General features: G+C 63.9%; 1 protein-coding gene across 1 annotated transcript; it reads left to right on the top strand.

Annotated features, from left to right (window-relative positions):
- The first annotated feature begins 6411 nt into the window (after positions 1-6411).
- Positions 6412-14715, top strand: SLC7A3 (solute carrier family 7 member 3). The gene is given in 13 exon segments (XM_065689546.1): positions 6412-6467; positions 6469-6529; positions 8357-8759; positions 8959-9117; positions 9204-9378; positions 9480-9592; positions 10255-10477; positions 10631-10770; positions 10850-10952; positions 11543-11754; positions 12334-12500; positions 12615-12723; positions 12811-14715. Coding segments are annotated over 13 exon segments (2040 nt in total). The 5' UTR covers positions 6412-6426; the 3' UTR covers positions 12945-14715.
- The last annotated feature ends 472 nt before the right edge of the window (positions 14716-15187 follow it).

Raw genomic sequence — 15187 nt, 5'->3', positions numbered from 1 at the left:
CCGGGGGGGCGCTGCGCGGAGGCGTTGAAGCGGGAGGGGTGCGGGTGGTCCTCCGGGGCAGCAGGGGGGGCAACGGCAGGAGGGTGCGGGTGGTCCTCCCGGGCAGCAGGGGGCGCCGCGGCGGGAGGGGGTGCTGGTGCTCCTCCGCGGCGGCAGGGGGCGCGGGGCGGGGCCGGTGCGGGATGTGGCGGGAGGACTCCGCGCTGCGCCCGGGCCCGCTGCGGGAGGGGAGCGGCCCGGTGCCGCCGGTGCCCCCGGTGCCGCCGCCGTCGCCCTCGCTGTTCTGCAGCTTCTTCGAGCAGGAGTGCCTCGATATCGTCGCGCGCCTGCGCCAGGCGGCCGAGCCCTCGCTGGGGCCGGGCGAGTGCAGCGCGCTCTGGCTCGAACCCGCCGGGTTCGTCACCTCCACGCCGCAGCCGGAGCCGCCGCCCGGGAGCGATGCGGCCCCGGACGCCGCCGCCGCCGCCGCCCGCCCGCGCTCGCCGGGCCCTGAGGCGGCCGCGGCTCCGACCCCGGCCCGGGGCTCGCCGCGGTGTCTCCCGCCGCGCGCCGCCGGCTCTCGGCCCGCCCGCCCGCAGGCCCTGCCTGGCGCCGCGGCCCGGCGCGGGGCCGCACAGCAGCCTTGCGGCCGGCAGGGCCCCGCGGCCCGCACCCCGCTCCGCGGCGGCCGGCGGTCCCAGGCACGGGCCTCGCTGGTCCGGGAGCTCCCCAGGGGCCGGAAGGGGCTCGGTGCCCCGGGATCCAGGCTCCCGCAGCCCGCAGGTGAGCCGGGTCGGTGGGGCGGGCCCGCAGCACGGCTGCTTCCGCCGGCCGCCGACCTCTCTCTGTCCGCAGGTACCAAGCTGAGGCCGGTGCCGGAGGCCAAGTCCAGGCTGCAGCCCCCGGGCAGGGCTCCGTGGCCGCCGCAGCCTCCGGGCGCTCCCAAACCCGCCCTCCGGGACAAAGGGGCCGAAGGTAACGGCAGCTGCGGGGCGCGGGAGGGACTGGGGCAGGGGCAGAGCCGGGGAGCGCAGGAGCGCGCCCTGGGCTGCGTTACCCTGGCCCGGCGCGGGGCATTTGTCGCTGCTTTGGCGCCTGACGTTTGTGCCTTGTTTGCCCGCTGCAGGTGGTGCCCGTGCTGCGGCGCACCGGCAGCCCTCCCGGGGGCTCTCCGCTGCGCTCCCTGCCGCGGCTTCTCGCTCCCGGCTGCGGCCTCTGGGAAAGGTGGCTTCCCCCAAGCGCTTCTGCGGTAAGAGGGAGCCTGGGCAGGAGCCTGGAGGCCCCCGCGTCACGGGGGGGGAGCTGCTGCCCTGGGAAGGGCACTCAGGGCAGGACTGATCCTGAGGAAGGGACGGGAGGGTGCTTGGGCTCCGAGGAGGGGAGCCCCTTTCCCTGGAGAGGCATCCAGCAAAGAGCCTCTGCAGGTCTGGTGCTCTGGCTCATCCGTGGGGCAGGGAGCGGCCCTGGGCAGCGCGTGTTGCTGCCAGGGCTCTCCGAGCAGAAGCTGATGCGCTTTGCTTTCCGTTCCTGCTCTCCAACCACTTCAGGATCGACTTCAAAGGAGCAGTTGTGCAATAGGACCCAGGAGCTGAGGAAGAATGATGAGAGCAAAGAACGGCTGGTTGGGACTGTCTCGGGAGCAGGTGAGCAGTATTCCATGGTGTGGTCCCATGCAGGAGCAGGGAGTTGGAGCTCATCCCATGTAGAAAGGAGCCGTTCTGGGGCTTACTTGGCTCCTGACTGCCAAAGGCCTGCCGAAAACCAAGCATCATGGCACAGGTCATGGCACAGTGAGGAGAGTCTGCATTTCTGCACTGGGCTCTGGTGGATTCTCACCTTATGTTGGGCTGAGCCTGGGGAGACGTGGGCAGGAGCCCGGCGCTGCTGGGAGTTGGGCTGTGCAGGAGAACTTTCTCCCAGCAGCTCCCGTACAGGCCAGGCCAGCAGCAGCTCTTGTGCTGGAGGGGCTTGAAGACCTCTGGCTCCCTTGGCCAGGTTCTGCCCCTGATCCGGAGCAGCAGCGTGGTTGAGGAGGGGCCAGGAATGGCAGTGTCTGGTGACGACGCTTCTCTCCACAGGTAAGGCTGACCAGACGTGGGTGTACGAGGTTCGTAGTGAGATACCCCCTGGCCCAACCCCAGGGTGTGAGGATGCAGTCACTGCTGAGCAGGTAAGAGCCAGCTGTGACCTGGCACCACGGAGCACCGCTCAGCCCGTGGTTCGGGTCAGCTCTGCAGGAGGTGGGAGGTGATGGCGCCTGCGGCTGCCAGTTTCTGGGTTGGCACCTGAGCTGTTTTAGCCTTTTCCTAGGGTTTGCGCAAGACCTTGTGCATTTGCTGCGTGGCTTTGCCCCCTCTCTGCTGCTCAGGGCACTGCAGGCTTCTGTCCAGTTACTTTTTTCAGAGGTTTTTGAAAGGTGCACACCCCCTGTGCCTTTTGGTGTCACTTTCAGACCTCCTGATCCATCCCTAGGATGGGGTGAGCAGAGCTTTGCCGCAAAGTGAGGCTCCAGGGTGTGAAATCTCCTACCTGCAGCATGCGTCTGTGCTTTTGCCAGCAGTTTTGGGGCTCTTTGCTCTCCTGCCAGTTGGTTCTTGTAACCCACAGGCACTGGGAGGTGCTCTCTGACGAGTGACCAATGGCCCCTTTGCCAGGCACCGCTGCTGCACTAAGCACCCCTGGAAGCGGTGGGTGCGAGGCCGGGGTGTCGGTTGTGCTGCGCTGGAGCAGGCTCAGGCTCCTGCAGAGGGGTGAATGTCAGGTGGAGCTCTGCTCTGACACGCTGAGCGCGCTGAGCAGGGCTCCCTAAGCCCAGAGGTCCGCTGGGGTGTGTGTGCTGCCTGCAGAGGTGCTCCTCCACAGGATGGGCTGTGCTAGAGCTGTGCTGCAGCTCGTTTTAGGGGGTGACCACCCCTGCATCACACTGAGAATCTGCCCTTGCCAGTCTGCAGGTGATCGGCTGTCTCAGGAGCTGAAGCATGTGAAGAGCGAGCTGGAGCGAGTGAAGGGCGAGCTTGGTACATGAGGCTGGCTGGTTTGGGGGCTGTGGGACACCCTCAATCCTAATGATACTGCCTGCACTTGTATCTGGAGGCTGGGCCCTGCAGCTCTGTGGGAATAGAATCATGGAATCCCAGACTGGTTTGGGTTGGAAGGGACCTTACAGCTCACCCAGCCCCTGCCACTGGCAGGGACCCCTTCCACTGGAGCAGCTTGCTCCAAGCCCCTGTGTCCAACCTGGCCTTGAGCACTGCCAGGGATGGGGCAGCCACAGCTTCTCTGGGCACCCTGTGCCAGCGCCTCAGCACCCTCCCAGGGAAGAGCTTCTGCCTAAGAGCTCAGCTCAGTCTCCCCTCAGGCAGGTTCAAGCCATTCCCCTTGGCCTGTCCCTACAGGCCCTTGTCCAAAGCCCCTCTCCAGGTTTTGTGTAGGCTCCAGAATTCTTGGAGCTGGCTTTCCTGGGGCAGAGCAGGACACGTGCTGCTGCCGGTAGGTCTGGGTGTGGGGAGTTCAGGATGGGCTGGGAACACACCTGCTTGCCTCCTGCCTGCAGCTGACAAGACTGCCCAGTGTGAAGCCTATCGCCAGACGATCTGCTCCTTGCAGGCTCGGCTCAGAGCAGCAGGTACGTTCTCCAGCTGGAGTGAGCCCTTGCCCCAAGCGGGCTGCAGGGACGCTCCAGTGATCCCTTGCCAGGGTAACTGAGGGCTGCTTGGTGGAAGGGGCACACAGCTCGTGGCCTTCTCTGTGTGGTGGGTGCTCAGTGCTGGGAGCAGCAGAGCTTTGATGCTGCCTTTGCTCCCCAGGAATCTGTCTGGAAGACCCAGAAGTGGAGGAAAGTGGTGACTCGAGGAGAGCCTCGCAGCAGCACATGGGAACACACCCACAAGAGCTACTTGTTTGCACACCTGAGCTGTTGGACAGTGATATGTGAAACTTTTGAGCTAATTTGTTTTACACACCTTGTATTTAAAATAAAGGTGTCTTTTTGCAGTGAGTGAGGCTTTGCTGTCTCCTGGGGCTGGGCTAGTACCTTGTGCTGCCCGCTGTTCTCCTGGGCAGGCAGGGCAGCTCTGTGCCCGGTGGTTCTGGTGGCTGGTTCTGCTCAGCCACAGTTGCGTGGAGGAGGTGGGTGCTGGTAGATGGAGGCACGGCATGGCTCTGGGAAAGCCTTCCTGGACAAACGCAGCGCTTCCATGTGGGATGCTTGGATGTGGTGGTGGCAGCATCCAGGTTTCTGCCTTAAAACTACCTTTGTGCTGGATGTGGGAAGAGCCAGTGGTGGCTGATGGCACACTGGGCTTCTGCAGCCACTTAGCTGCAATTTATCATTTATCAGCTGGTGGGTGCAGGTTGGGGGGAAGCAGCTCTGGGGACTCAGTCCCTTACTGTTCCTGCCAGCCAGTGCTGGAGGCCCTGCTGTGCTGCCTTCTCTTCGGCAGGTTGATGCAGTCTGCTCATTGCGCTGCCTAACGTCTGGGTGAGACCCTGGGGACTCTGGCTTGGCTGGAGCTGGCAGCATCCTGAGGATGGGCTGGGAAGAGCAGACTGCTCCTGCTCCCTGTTACCTCTGGCTGGTGTTCCTGGCTGCCCTGGAATGCAGCCTGTGCCCGTTCCAGGGGTGGCTGCACTGGGATGTTCCATCTGTTCTCCAAGACCTGCTCAGTGCTTGGTAGCCAAGGCAAACAGGTCTGGTGCACTCCAGTCTGCCGTACCCTCCTTTAACATGCGTGTTGAAGAGAACTTGGTGCAGGTACTAAGGGAGACAGCTAGGAAAGGTGCCTCCCTAGATTTGTAAATGGAGAGGCACTCATGAGCCAAGTGGCAATCCGTGGTTGGCTTGGTCACAGTGACCACAAAGTGGTTGAGTTTCAAATAATTGGTGGTAGGAGGAAAACTGCCTTCAAAACTTCGACCCTGGGCATGGGAAGAGCAGATGGCCGGGGGCTGCTGAAGGAGCTGGTTGGACCGCTGAGGTGTGGGCCCTGGCAATTGGCGTTTGAAGGTATTGGGGAACAGGAATGCTGGTCACTTTTTAAGCGACCGCACAGCCTGGCCTGCAATGTCTCCAGGATGGGGCATCCACCCCCTCTCTGGACAGCCTGTGCCAGGATTTTACCACCCTCACTCTACAAAGTTTCTTCCTCATGTCCAGCCTCAATCTCCCTCTTTCAGTTTAAACCCATCACCCCTCATCCTGCTGCAACAGCCCTGCTGAAAAGTCTCTCCCCATCTCTCTTACAGGCCCCTTTCCATTGCCTTGAGGTCATTTTGCCGAGCGGAGGCTTTTTGCCTCCCCCGCCCTTGTGTGTGCTCGCTGCCCGCCCTGCTCTCGCAGCGCTTTGCCTCTGGTGCTGCCCGTCGCGGCCCCGCCGGTGGCGCCGCAGCAGAGCCCTGCCCGCGGGCCGGGCTGGGGCTGGCTGCGGGGGCTGCAGCAGGAGCAGTCTCCGGCGGCTGCGGAGGATGCTGCCAGCTCCCGCCTGCTCCGCCGAGACGCGTTTCGCACCTCTCGGCGCTGCCTGTTGCTCCCGGAGCTGAGGAGGCTGCAGCGGGCCTGGGCCCCGGCCGCGGCCTGAAGCGTTGGCCAGGAGCCCCCGGCTGCGGGGGACGCGGGGACCGGGGCAGGGCTCCCCTCACGGCAGCGGGGCTGGCTCTGCCCTCCCGGCACTGCCGCCTCCTCCATGGCTTTCTCCCGGCAGCACGGGAGATGCCTGTGACAGGCTGAGAGCCGGGCTGGTCCAGCCTGGAGAGGAGGTGGCTTTTTAAGGGGAGCCTGAGCTGAGCTCTTAGGCAGAAGCTCTTCCCTGTGAGGGTGCTGAGGCGCTGGCACAGGGTGCCCAGAGAAGCTGTGGCTGCCCCATCCCTGGCAGTGCTCAGGGCCAGGTTGTAGCAGAAGGTGCCCCTGCCCGTGGAGGAGCTTTGACGTCTCCGCCAGCACAAACCAGTTTGTCGTTCTATGATTCTGTGCTGAGCCGTGCTGACCCCCGCTCCGGAGCCGTTTATGCCTCGTTTTGTTAAAAGAACAAACATCAGTGACTGGAGGGCGGCCGAGCACGGGGCACCGGTGGGGCTGGGAGGGGACGGGGCTTGTTCCGCTCGCCCAGCCCTTTCCCCGGGGCGGCGGGCGGGTCTGCGGCGAGCCGGGGGCTCGGGGGCATGGCCGAGCGCCGGTGCCTGTTCCTCATGCTCGGCTGGGGCGCTGCGATCCGGAACCCGGCGGGCGGAGCCCGGTCCACGCTCCAACCCCTTCGGCAGCGGCGGCAGTCCCGGGGCGAGCGGAGCGGGACCGCGCCGGTACAAGGCGAGCCGCGCCACCGGTGAGTCGCGGCGGGCGCCTCCGGCGGGCCGGGCGCGGCCTGGCGCAACCGGTGCTGCGCTTGCATCAGCCGCCGCCCGCACGTGCTGTACCGGTCCCCGTCGCCGGGGCAGCGCGGGGCTCCCGGCAGGATGGAGCGTGGCTGCGAGCTCCTCGGGGCTGGAGACGAGCCGCGGGTGCTGGGGGGGTGGGTCCCGAGGGGGGTTGACGGCCCCCGGCTTGCGGCGGGGTGCGGTGAGTACCGGGGTGCGGTGGGTACCGGGATGCCCCGGGGGGCGGTCGGTGCCGGTACGCGCTGGGAACCGGGGTGCGGCGGGTACCGGGATGCGCTGCTTGTCGCCCGACACGTTTCCGCTCTGTCCGCCCGATGCTCTCCCGTCTTTGGTGACAACGTGGCTTCCGCGCGGCTCGGCCAGCTTCCCCGGGGCCACTTGCTTCCGCGGCCCCCGCAGCCACTTGCCCCAGGCTGGCTCTGACGGGTGCTGGGGGTCTGGGTGTTTAACGGGCTCGCTCCGGCGGGCAGCCGGGCCCGCGCCGCTCCTGTGCGGGGCCGTTGGCGCGGTTTTTGCGGAAGGGCTGAGCACGATCCCGCTGCCGGCCCCGCGCCAGCGGCGCGCGGAGATGGCTCCTTTCGGGTGTCAGAGGTGGTGGGATCCGTCCAGCACCGCTGCGGAGGGCAGCAGAACCCTCCGGGCACTTGGTGGTCCCTCGAAACCTGTCCCAGAGCCGCACACGGGCTGGGACGGCTCCTTGGGCTAGAACTGAATAGAGGTTGCGGTGTGTGCCAGCAGAGGTTTCATAGAATCCCAGCCTGGTTTGGGTTGGAAGGGACCTTAAAGCTCCTCCAGCTCCAACCCCTGCCCCGGGCAGGGACCCCTTCCACTGGAGCAGCTTGCTCCAAGCCCCTGTGTCCAGCCTGGCCTTGAGCACTGCCAGGGATGGGGCAGCCACAGCTTCTCTGGGCACCCTGTGCCAGCGCCTCAGCACCCTCACAGGGAAGAGCTTCTGCCTAAGAGCTCAGCTCAGTCTCCCCTCGGGCAGGTTCAAGCCATTCCCCTTGGCCTGTCCCTACAGGCCCTTGTCCAAAGCCTCTCTTCAGGTTTCCTGGAGCCTCTTTAGGCGCTGGAATCTCTAAGGTCTCCCCAGAGCCTTCTTTGGTTTGCTGGTTATGGGGAAGCCAAGCTGACGGCTGCCAATGCAAACACCATCATCCCCCTCAGAGGAAAAGGGTCACAAGCTTGTCCCCTTGTGTACTGATACTGATGCACACAGCTTGGTGTCAGGGCAGCCAAGTCCAGCACTAGCTGGAGTGTGTTTTGTTTCCCAGGGGAGGGAGCAGGCGGCATGGAGAAGGTGCTGCAGGCTGGGTGGTACTGGGCACAGGATACCAGCCATGGCTGTGGGCACTGGGAGGCTGCAGCTCCTTTCACCCTGTGCCAGGTGCCTGCTCTGCAGGGTGCTCGTCTCCCGGCAGCTTTCGGGCACAGATGGCTGCTGGGAGCAAAGGGATGTTGCAGAGGAGAGCTGCAGCCTGTGGGGCACGCGAGGGATGTGCTCCGGTGCCTGTGCTGCGTGTGTGGCCACGCAGCCCTGCCGAGGGCGTAGCACGGATGCTGGGAGCAAAGGAGGAACGGCCACATCCCAGTGAGTCAGCCAAACCCGCCTCTGGAGGAATGCTGCTCCTCCGTGGCACTGCTGCTGCGTGTGCCCACGCGCGGGGCCGGAGGGATGCGCCAGCAGCAAGTCTGGGCTGAGGGATCTCCAGGCAGCCAAGTTAGTGGGGAGCTGCTGGGAGACAGTGGGCGAGCCCTGGGATGTGCCCGAGGGCCATGTGGTGGGGCCCGCGCAGCGCTTGTGCAATGAGCCTGGTCCCCACTGTGGGCTCACCGGGTTCAGCCCTGGCTCGCTGCGCACGTGGGGTACGCACAGCACCGGTCTCTGCCGCACCAGCGTGGCAGGGCTCAGTGCTGATGGGTCAGCTGGGAGCAGGCACCGCTGCAGTGGGCACAGCGTGGGTCCTGCAGGACACTGAGCTTCGTGCTCCTACGCTCCCTTCTGCAGGGGCTTCGAGCAGCTGAGCACCGCCCACGAGAGGACTTTGAGGGAAGAATGGCCAGTGTCGGGAAGAAGCTGATCCGCCGGCGCGTGGTGGATCTGAGCTCCGAGGACACGCGTTTCGCTCGCTGCCTCTCCACGCTGGACCTCATAGCCCTGGGAGTTGGGAGCACGCTGGGGGCTGGCGTGTACGTGCTGGCTGGGGAGGTGGCCAAGGATATGGCAGGTCCCTCCATCGTCCTCTGCTTTTTGGTGGCTGCTCTCTCATCGGTACTGGCTGGACTCTGCTATGCAGAGTTTGGGGCCCGCGTCCCCAAGACTGGCTCTGCCTACCTCTACAGCTACGTCACCGTTGGCGAGATCTGGGCTTTCACAACTGGCTGGAACCTCATTCTCTCCTACGTGATAGGTGTGGGACTTGGCTCGGTGCTGGCACATGTGCTTGGGCTCCTTCCAGCACCACACTGGCAGTGCGGGGGGCTTGTGGGCCAGCATGTGGTGCTGTGGGTGCAGGGTGTGGGGTGGGATCAGTGGGGAGGTGGGTGCTGGGGTGGCTGGTGCTGCTCTGTCCTGGCCGCAGACTGATGCACGGGTTTGCCATTGACCAGGTACAGCCAGCGTGGCTCGAGCTTGGAGCGCGGCATTTGACAACATCATCGACAACCACATCTCCAACTTCTTCATGAACAAGACCACACTGCACCTGCCAGGGGTGCTGGCCGAGCGCCCGGACTTCTTTGCCCTGATCCTGATCGGGATGCTCACTGGTGAGTGCCCACGGGCGGCTCTAGGGCACTGCAGGTGGTGGCACAGGGACCCGGCAGCTCCCCGCTCACCCCTTCCATCCCCACAGCGCTGCTCGCCTTCGGCGTCAACGAGTCTGCCATCGTGAACAAAATCTTCACGGCGATGAACCTGGTGGTGCTGGGCTTTGTCATCATCGCTGGCTTCGTGAAGGGAGACATCAAGAACTGGCAGCTCTCAGAGGAGGACTACATCAACCTCTCGTACCTGCAGCCGCTGGTCAAGTGAGGAGAGCAGCAGTGCCATGCCAGAGTCCGGCCCAGGGCTGGCCCCGGCCCTGCAGCGCGGGTACCCCATGGCAGCTGCTCTCCTCCCTCCTTTCCAGGAAAACAGACTTCGGCTCCGGCGGGTTTGTCCCCTTTGGCCTGGAAGGGATCCTGACCGGTGCTGCCACTTGTTTCTACGCCTTCGTGGGCTTCGACTGCATCGCCACCACAGGTACTGCCGCGGGCGAGCGCAGCTGGCTGGGGCCCGCGGGGAGGGCGCTCCGGGCTGTGGGAAACGGCCTGTGCCGCTGCTCCTGCGGGGCTCCCCCGTCCCCAGCTGCGCCGGCACACCAGGGCCCGCAGGAGCAGGGGCTCCCCACAGTGCCCGGGTGGGAGCAGGGCTGCGCTGCCTGCGCCGGCAGCTCCGGGACAGCGGGAGCCTCCCTGCTGCCGAGCCGAGGCCGCGCCAGCGCTGGGAATTGCTGCACTCTCCGGGTCATTTCCCAGCCCCGTGCAGCATCTTTTGGGACTGAGAGAGCTCTGCAGGCCCACGCTGCCCCGGGGGCTCCGCCGGCCCCGTCCTCCCAGGAATCTGCTTCGTGGGTGGCTGGTACAGACCGTCCTGCCTGAGCCCCTGCCCCTGCCTCCCGGCCCGGGCTGCCCCACGGCCACCCCTGCCCTCCTGCGCGGGTCATGGAGCCCCGGCAGGAGCACGGTGCCGCGGGGCTGCTCGCTGTGCCCACACGCACGGGGGTCTGCGCCCACACCGCCCCTCTGCAGCAGCCCCTGCCTGCTGCTGGTCAGCCCCACGCTGCCGCGAGCGGCCCCTCTGCGCTCGTCCCCCGGGGCTGGGCTGTGGAGCGGGGACCGATGCTGCCTTGTGTATTCACACAGGGGAGGAAGCCAAGAACCCCCAGCGCTCCATCCCCATTGGCATCATCGTGTCCCTCCTCATCTGCTTCGTGGCTTATTTCGGGGTCTCTGCAGCTCTGACCCTCATGGTGCCCTATTTCCTCCTGAACAAGAAGAGCCCCTTGCCCGAGGCTTTCAAGGCAGTGGGCTGGGAGCCCGCCCGGTACGCTGTTGCTGTTGGCTCGCTCTGTGCCCTCTCCACCAGGTAGGACTGGCTCCATCCCTGGCATGGCATGGGGACCAGCAGCATGCGCCCCACCTGGGCTGCGGGTTCTGCTGTCCTGCTCCGGGCACAGAGCCGGTCCCGTCCCTGAGGACAGCTCGCCTGGCACCCCTGAGCCACCTCTTCCCTCTGCAGCTTGTTGGGCTCCATGTTCCCTATGCCTCGTGTGATCTATGCCATGGCGGAGGACGGGCTGCTCTTCAAGTTCCTGTCCAGCATCAACAGCCGCACAAAGACCCCTCTGTCAGCCACCATCACCTCGGGGCTCCTTGCAGGTATGGCTCCCAGCTGCTGCCTTACAATCGGCACTGTGGTGCTCTGGACTTGTGCTCATGCCACACATCCTCACTGCAGCGGTGATGGCCTTCCTGTTTGACCTGAAGGACCTGGTGGACCTCATGTCGATCGGCACGCTGCTGGCCTACTCGCTGGTGGCGGTGTGCGTGCTCATCCTCCGGTGGGTGCCTCCCCTCCTGTGCTGGCGTGCGGGGTCCGTGTGCCTGGTGCTGAGCCCGGGCCGTGGCCACAGCTTTCTCCTGGGGGATGCAGGCAGGGGAAGTACCAAGGCCCCAGGGTGGAGGATGCTCACAGGAGGAGGCTGTGGTGAGGTGGCGGCTGGGCTCTGCTCCCAAGGAACAAGGGGTGGCACAAGAGGAACCGGCCTCAAGCTGCACCAGGGCAGGTTCAGATGGAGCTGAGGAACAATTCCTGCCCCAGAGGGTGCTCAGGCATTGGAACAGGCTGCCCAGGGCAGGGCTGCAGGCACCGGCCCTGCAAGTGCTCACACACCGTGGGGACGAGGCCTCAGTGCCGTGGGGCAGGGGTGGCCTTGGCAGGGCTGGGAGCGGTTGGACTGGAGGAGCTGAAAGGGCTTTTCCAACCCGGTTGAGTCTAAGATTCTGAGAGCCTGCGCAGTGCCTCTGGGCACATCCATGGAGTCACAGGGCTGCTGCCAGCGCAGCTCCTAGGGCTGGAGGAGCAGGACGGGTATGAGCGTGTTGCCCACCATCCCCCCGGGCTCTGCTGCAGCTTGTCCCATCTGCTCAGGTACCAGTCGGGGCAGCTGAACTCCCCGAAGGCTATGGAAATGCTGGAGCAGAACGGGAATGAGGAGGAGAGGGTGATCATGAACCCGACCGTCACCACCGCCAGCGCCCAGCAGAAGGAGACGCTGTCCCTGGCGACGCTCTTCAACCCTCCCACGGACACCCCCACCGCGCTCTCGGGGCGCATCGTCTATGCCTGCGTGTCGCTCGTCGGTGAGTGTGCGGGAGCCAGCAGCTGATGTGCTCGTCTGCCGGCGCTGGGACTCCGCAGGGCCGGGAGGGGACAGTGAGCATGTGAGGAGGAGGAGAGCGGCTGGGCAGCACTGACAGCGCCTGCGTGCCCCGGACCCGCTGCGCCCTGAGCAGGGTGCCCAGCGCAGGGCACTGCTTGGGCTCGGCGTGCACGCGAGCTGATGGAAGACGTGGCTGCTGAGCCAGGCATGTGCAGGTGGTCCCTGTGACTTGCCTGGCCCAGGCTGGCACCCAGTAAGGTGGCCTCAGGTCCCCGAGAGTGCTCGGGCTCAGCCAGTGAGGTTTGATCCATCCAACAGCGCTTAATTGTGCAGCCAGGCCTGGCAACACATCAGAGCTGGGGCTGAGCTCAGCCACGTGCAGGCTGCCCTCACTCGCGCTGGCATTCCTCCGGCAAAGCCCTTTCCTGAGGCTTTGGGGTGGGTGCAGGAGGCAGCACATGCTGGACCTGACCAGGAGGAGCGGGTGCCTCAGCCCAGCCACTGGTGAGGCTCAGGGTCCCACGTGCTGTGCGGCCCCTGACTGCTGCCTCTCTTGCAGCCACACTGATCACGGTCATCTGCGTGGTGCTGACCCTCAAGGTGTCGGCACTGAAGGACGGCAGCGTGGGCTGCATCACGGCCCTGGCACTGCTCGTCACGGCCCTGCTCATTCCCACCATCATCATTTGGAGGCAGCCACAGAGCAACGTGCGGTTGAACTTCAAAGTGAGCGCAGCCCCCAGCAGCTCAGCACCCCCACGGGCCCTGGCAGGGTTCGGGCCATTGCAGGGTCTGCCAGGGCTCGCAGCAGTGTCAGGTACCATGTCTTGTCCCTTGCAGGTACCATTCCTCCCCCTCCTGCCAATTTTCAGCATCTTTGTGAACATCCTGCTGATGGTACAGCTGAGCGCTGGTACTTGGGTACGCTTTGCTGTCTGGATGGCCGTGGGTAGGTGTTCTGCAGAGGGAGCGTGGTGCCTGCCGGGTCTCCCCTGGGGGGCTGTTACACTGCATTTCATTGTGGAAACTCCTGCAGGTTTTATGATTTACTTTGGCTATGGGATCCGAAACAGCGTGGAAGGGAAAACCGCGGAGGAATCCTGCGCCGCAGGAGAAAAGCCTCTGCACCAGCCTGGACTGAACTCTGGCCCAAGCGCTGCTGCAGTCTGAGGGACCAGGCACCGGCACTCCGAGGACCTCGGCCAGTATTCCTGCTTTGAGATACGGAACATCCATCCCCTCTCCCACGGGAGCAAGTCCCAAGAGCCAGGACCACGGAGACAGGTCGTGCGTTGCGCATTCCCCTCTCAGAGTACCGGTACCAGAGATGAGCTCCAGGAGGCTGAGGGCTGCTCTCTGCCCCCCTCAGCCGTGCTGAGGGCAGTGACAATGGTGCAGCTCTGTTTGTGCTGTCTGTCTATGTGGCCATGGTCAACACCTCCTCTTTGTGCTTTCCAAGCGCCAGGCTGTGCAACAAGGCCTGGGGCTGCTCATTCTGGTACTGCCTGGTGCTTCCTGGCAGCACAAGCTCAGCTGATGAACCCATCTCTTGTGCCATCCCATAGAATCATAGAATAGTTAGGGTTGGAAAGGACCTTAAGATCATCTGGTTCCAACCCCCTGCCATGGGCAGGGACACCTCACACTAAACCATGTTACCCAAGGCTCTGTCCAACCTGGCCTTGGAACGCCAGCCTCAAGTAGACCTGGCCTCCCAAATCGAGTCCCATGTTCTAAATACCCAAACGCCTGATTATGGCACCGCTGTTCAAACCATTTATTAACCTGCCAAATCCACCTAGCCTTTTTAAGGCCCTCCCCTTTATCCTGGAGAATTGATGAAAAGAGAACCTGAGCTCCAGAGCCCCTGACCACCTCTCCCAGGGCTCTGTAGTCCTTCTTTATGTCCTCCAGGCTACTGCTATCTACATCACTAGCACCCACATGGATCACTAGAAGTGGGTAATAGTCAGTGGGACTTACTAGAGCAGGCAGCCTCTCTGCAACGTCCCTGATCTGTGCCCCTGGTAGGCAACACGCCTCCCTTGAGACTGGGTCAGGCCAACAGATGGGTGCCTCTGTGCCTTTCAGAGTCCCTAGCACTGCAACTTGCCACCTTTTCCCAGCAGCACCAGTAGAGATCCTCTTTACCAGTGCATCACCCGGTTGTTCATGGTGCGAGTGTGTTTGCTCTTTAGTCCCCTGCAGAACAGCAAAGCAGTTCTGGGTGGGGACATCAGATTTAGGAGGAAGCCCCTTGCTTTTAATTGTCCTCTTCCTCCTTTTTTTGTTGGGTTTTTTTGTTACTATTTCCCAGCTTCCTGGGTTAATGCCCTCCTTCTTTCCTGCATGAGCTACAACGGATGCTTGAGGCCCCTGCACAGTTTGGGCCTGGAACAAGCATTCCTGCTTCCTCTCAGCTTCCCTGACATCTTGCAGCCTATTGACAGCATCCTGCAGTTCAGCCCCTGCGTCAGGAAGCACCAAGTGCAGCCCTGCCCATTGCGCACCCTCTCCTCACAAGCCCAGTGCAGGCACTTCCTGCACCCTGAGCTCCGCGCTGCAGCCTCCGCTCTCATGGGCTCTGCCTGGTGCCTACGCTGGCCACCGCGGGGGCAGCCAGAGCAGGGCTCCCAGACCGGGCCCTGGCCATGAGGCCGGTGCTCCCCATCCCGCTCGCTGCCCGTGCAAGCTGCTGTGCCATGCCCTGTTCACCCGCCCTGCTCGCCGTGCTCCCTGGGGCGGGTTTTGGACCAGTCAGGACTGGTGCTGTCCATGCTGAGCCCCGTGCTGCCTGGCAGTGCTGCTTGGTGTGAGCGTCCAGCTCGGGTGTCTGTGAAGATGTCCAGTGTAGCCATGCCGGTGTCCAACCTCATATGCCTCTGTAGAGCTGGTACTTTAATATTGACTTTTATACCTATTAAACTAAATGTTTTTTTAAGTGCTTGGCTCTGTTGGTCCTGCTGCCTCCTGTGTTAAAGCCCTGTCATCACAAACCCTTGGGCAGGACCTCACTTGCTGCCAGGCTGGGTGCTGAGCTGGTGCCAGTGCAGAGCAGGGACTGCGGTGCTGGGTCAGGTCCCTGCCCAGACCCTGTCCCTGGGCAGGGAACCATGCAGCAGTGCTCCAGGCCAGCTCAACTCAGCGCTGCCGGCACCGCTGTGCAAGGACACCAGGCACAGGGGTGGTCAGCACTGTGTCACCAGCTCCCAGGGAAGCGGCGGCAGTGAAGGTCTTGGGAATATCCCCTGGAGGCTCCGGCAATGGCAGAGGAATGCCGAGGAAGCGTGCCAGGAGCTGGGCTGCAGCCGTGGGAGAAGATAATTCCTCAGTTCTGCTCTGGTCTAAGTCAGCCCTGACGGATTATTTTGCAAACCAAACTAATTCAGGGCAGATGGATCGTGCGTGGGTCT

Source organism: Lathamus discolor, chromosome 9 (assembly GCF_037157495.1).
Source record: "Lathamus discolor isolate bLatDis1 chromosome 9, bLatDis1.hap1, whole genome shotgun sequence".
Lineage (NCBI taxonomy): Eukaryota > Metazoa > Chordata > Aves > Psittaciformes > Psittacidae > Lathamus > Lathamus discolor.
The sequence above is the reverse complement of the archived record's forward strand: the minus strand, read 5'-3'. Positions and strand labels throughout refer to the sequence as shown.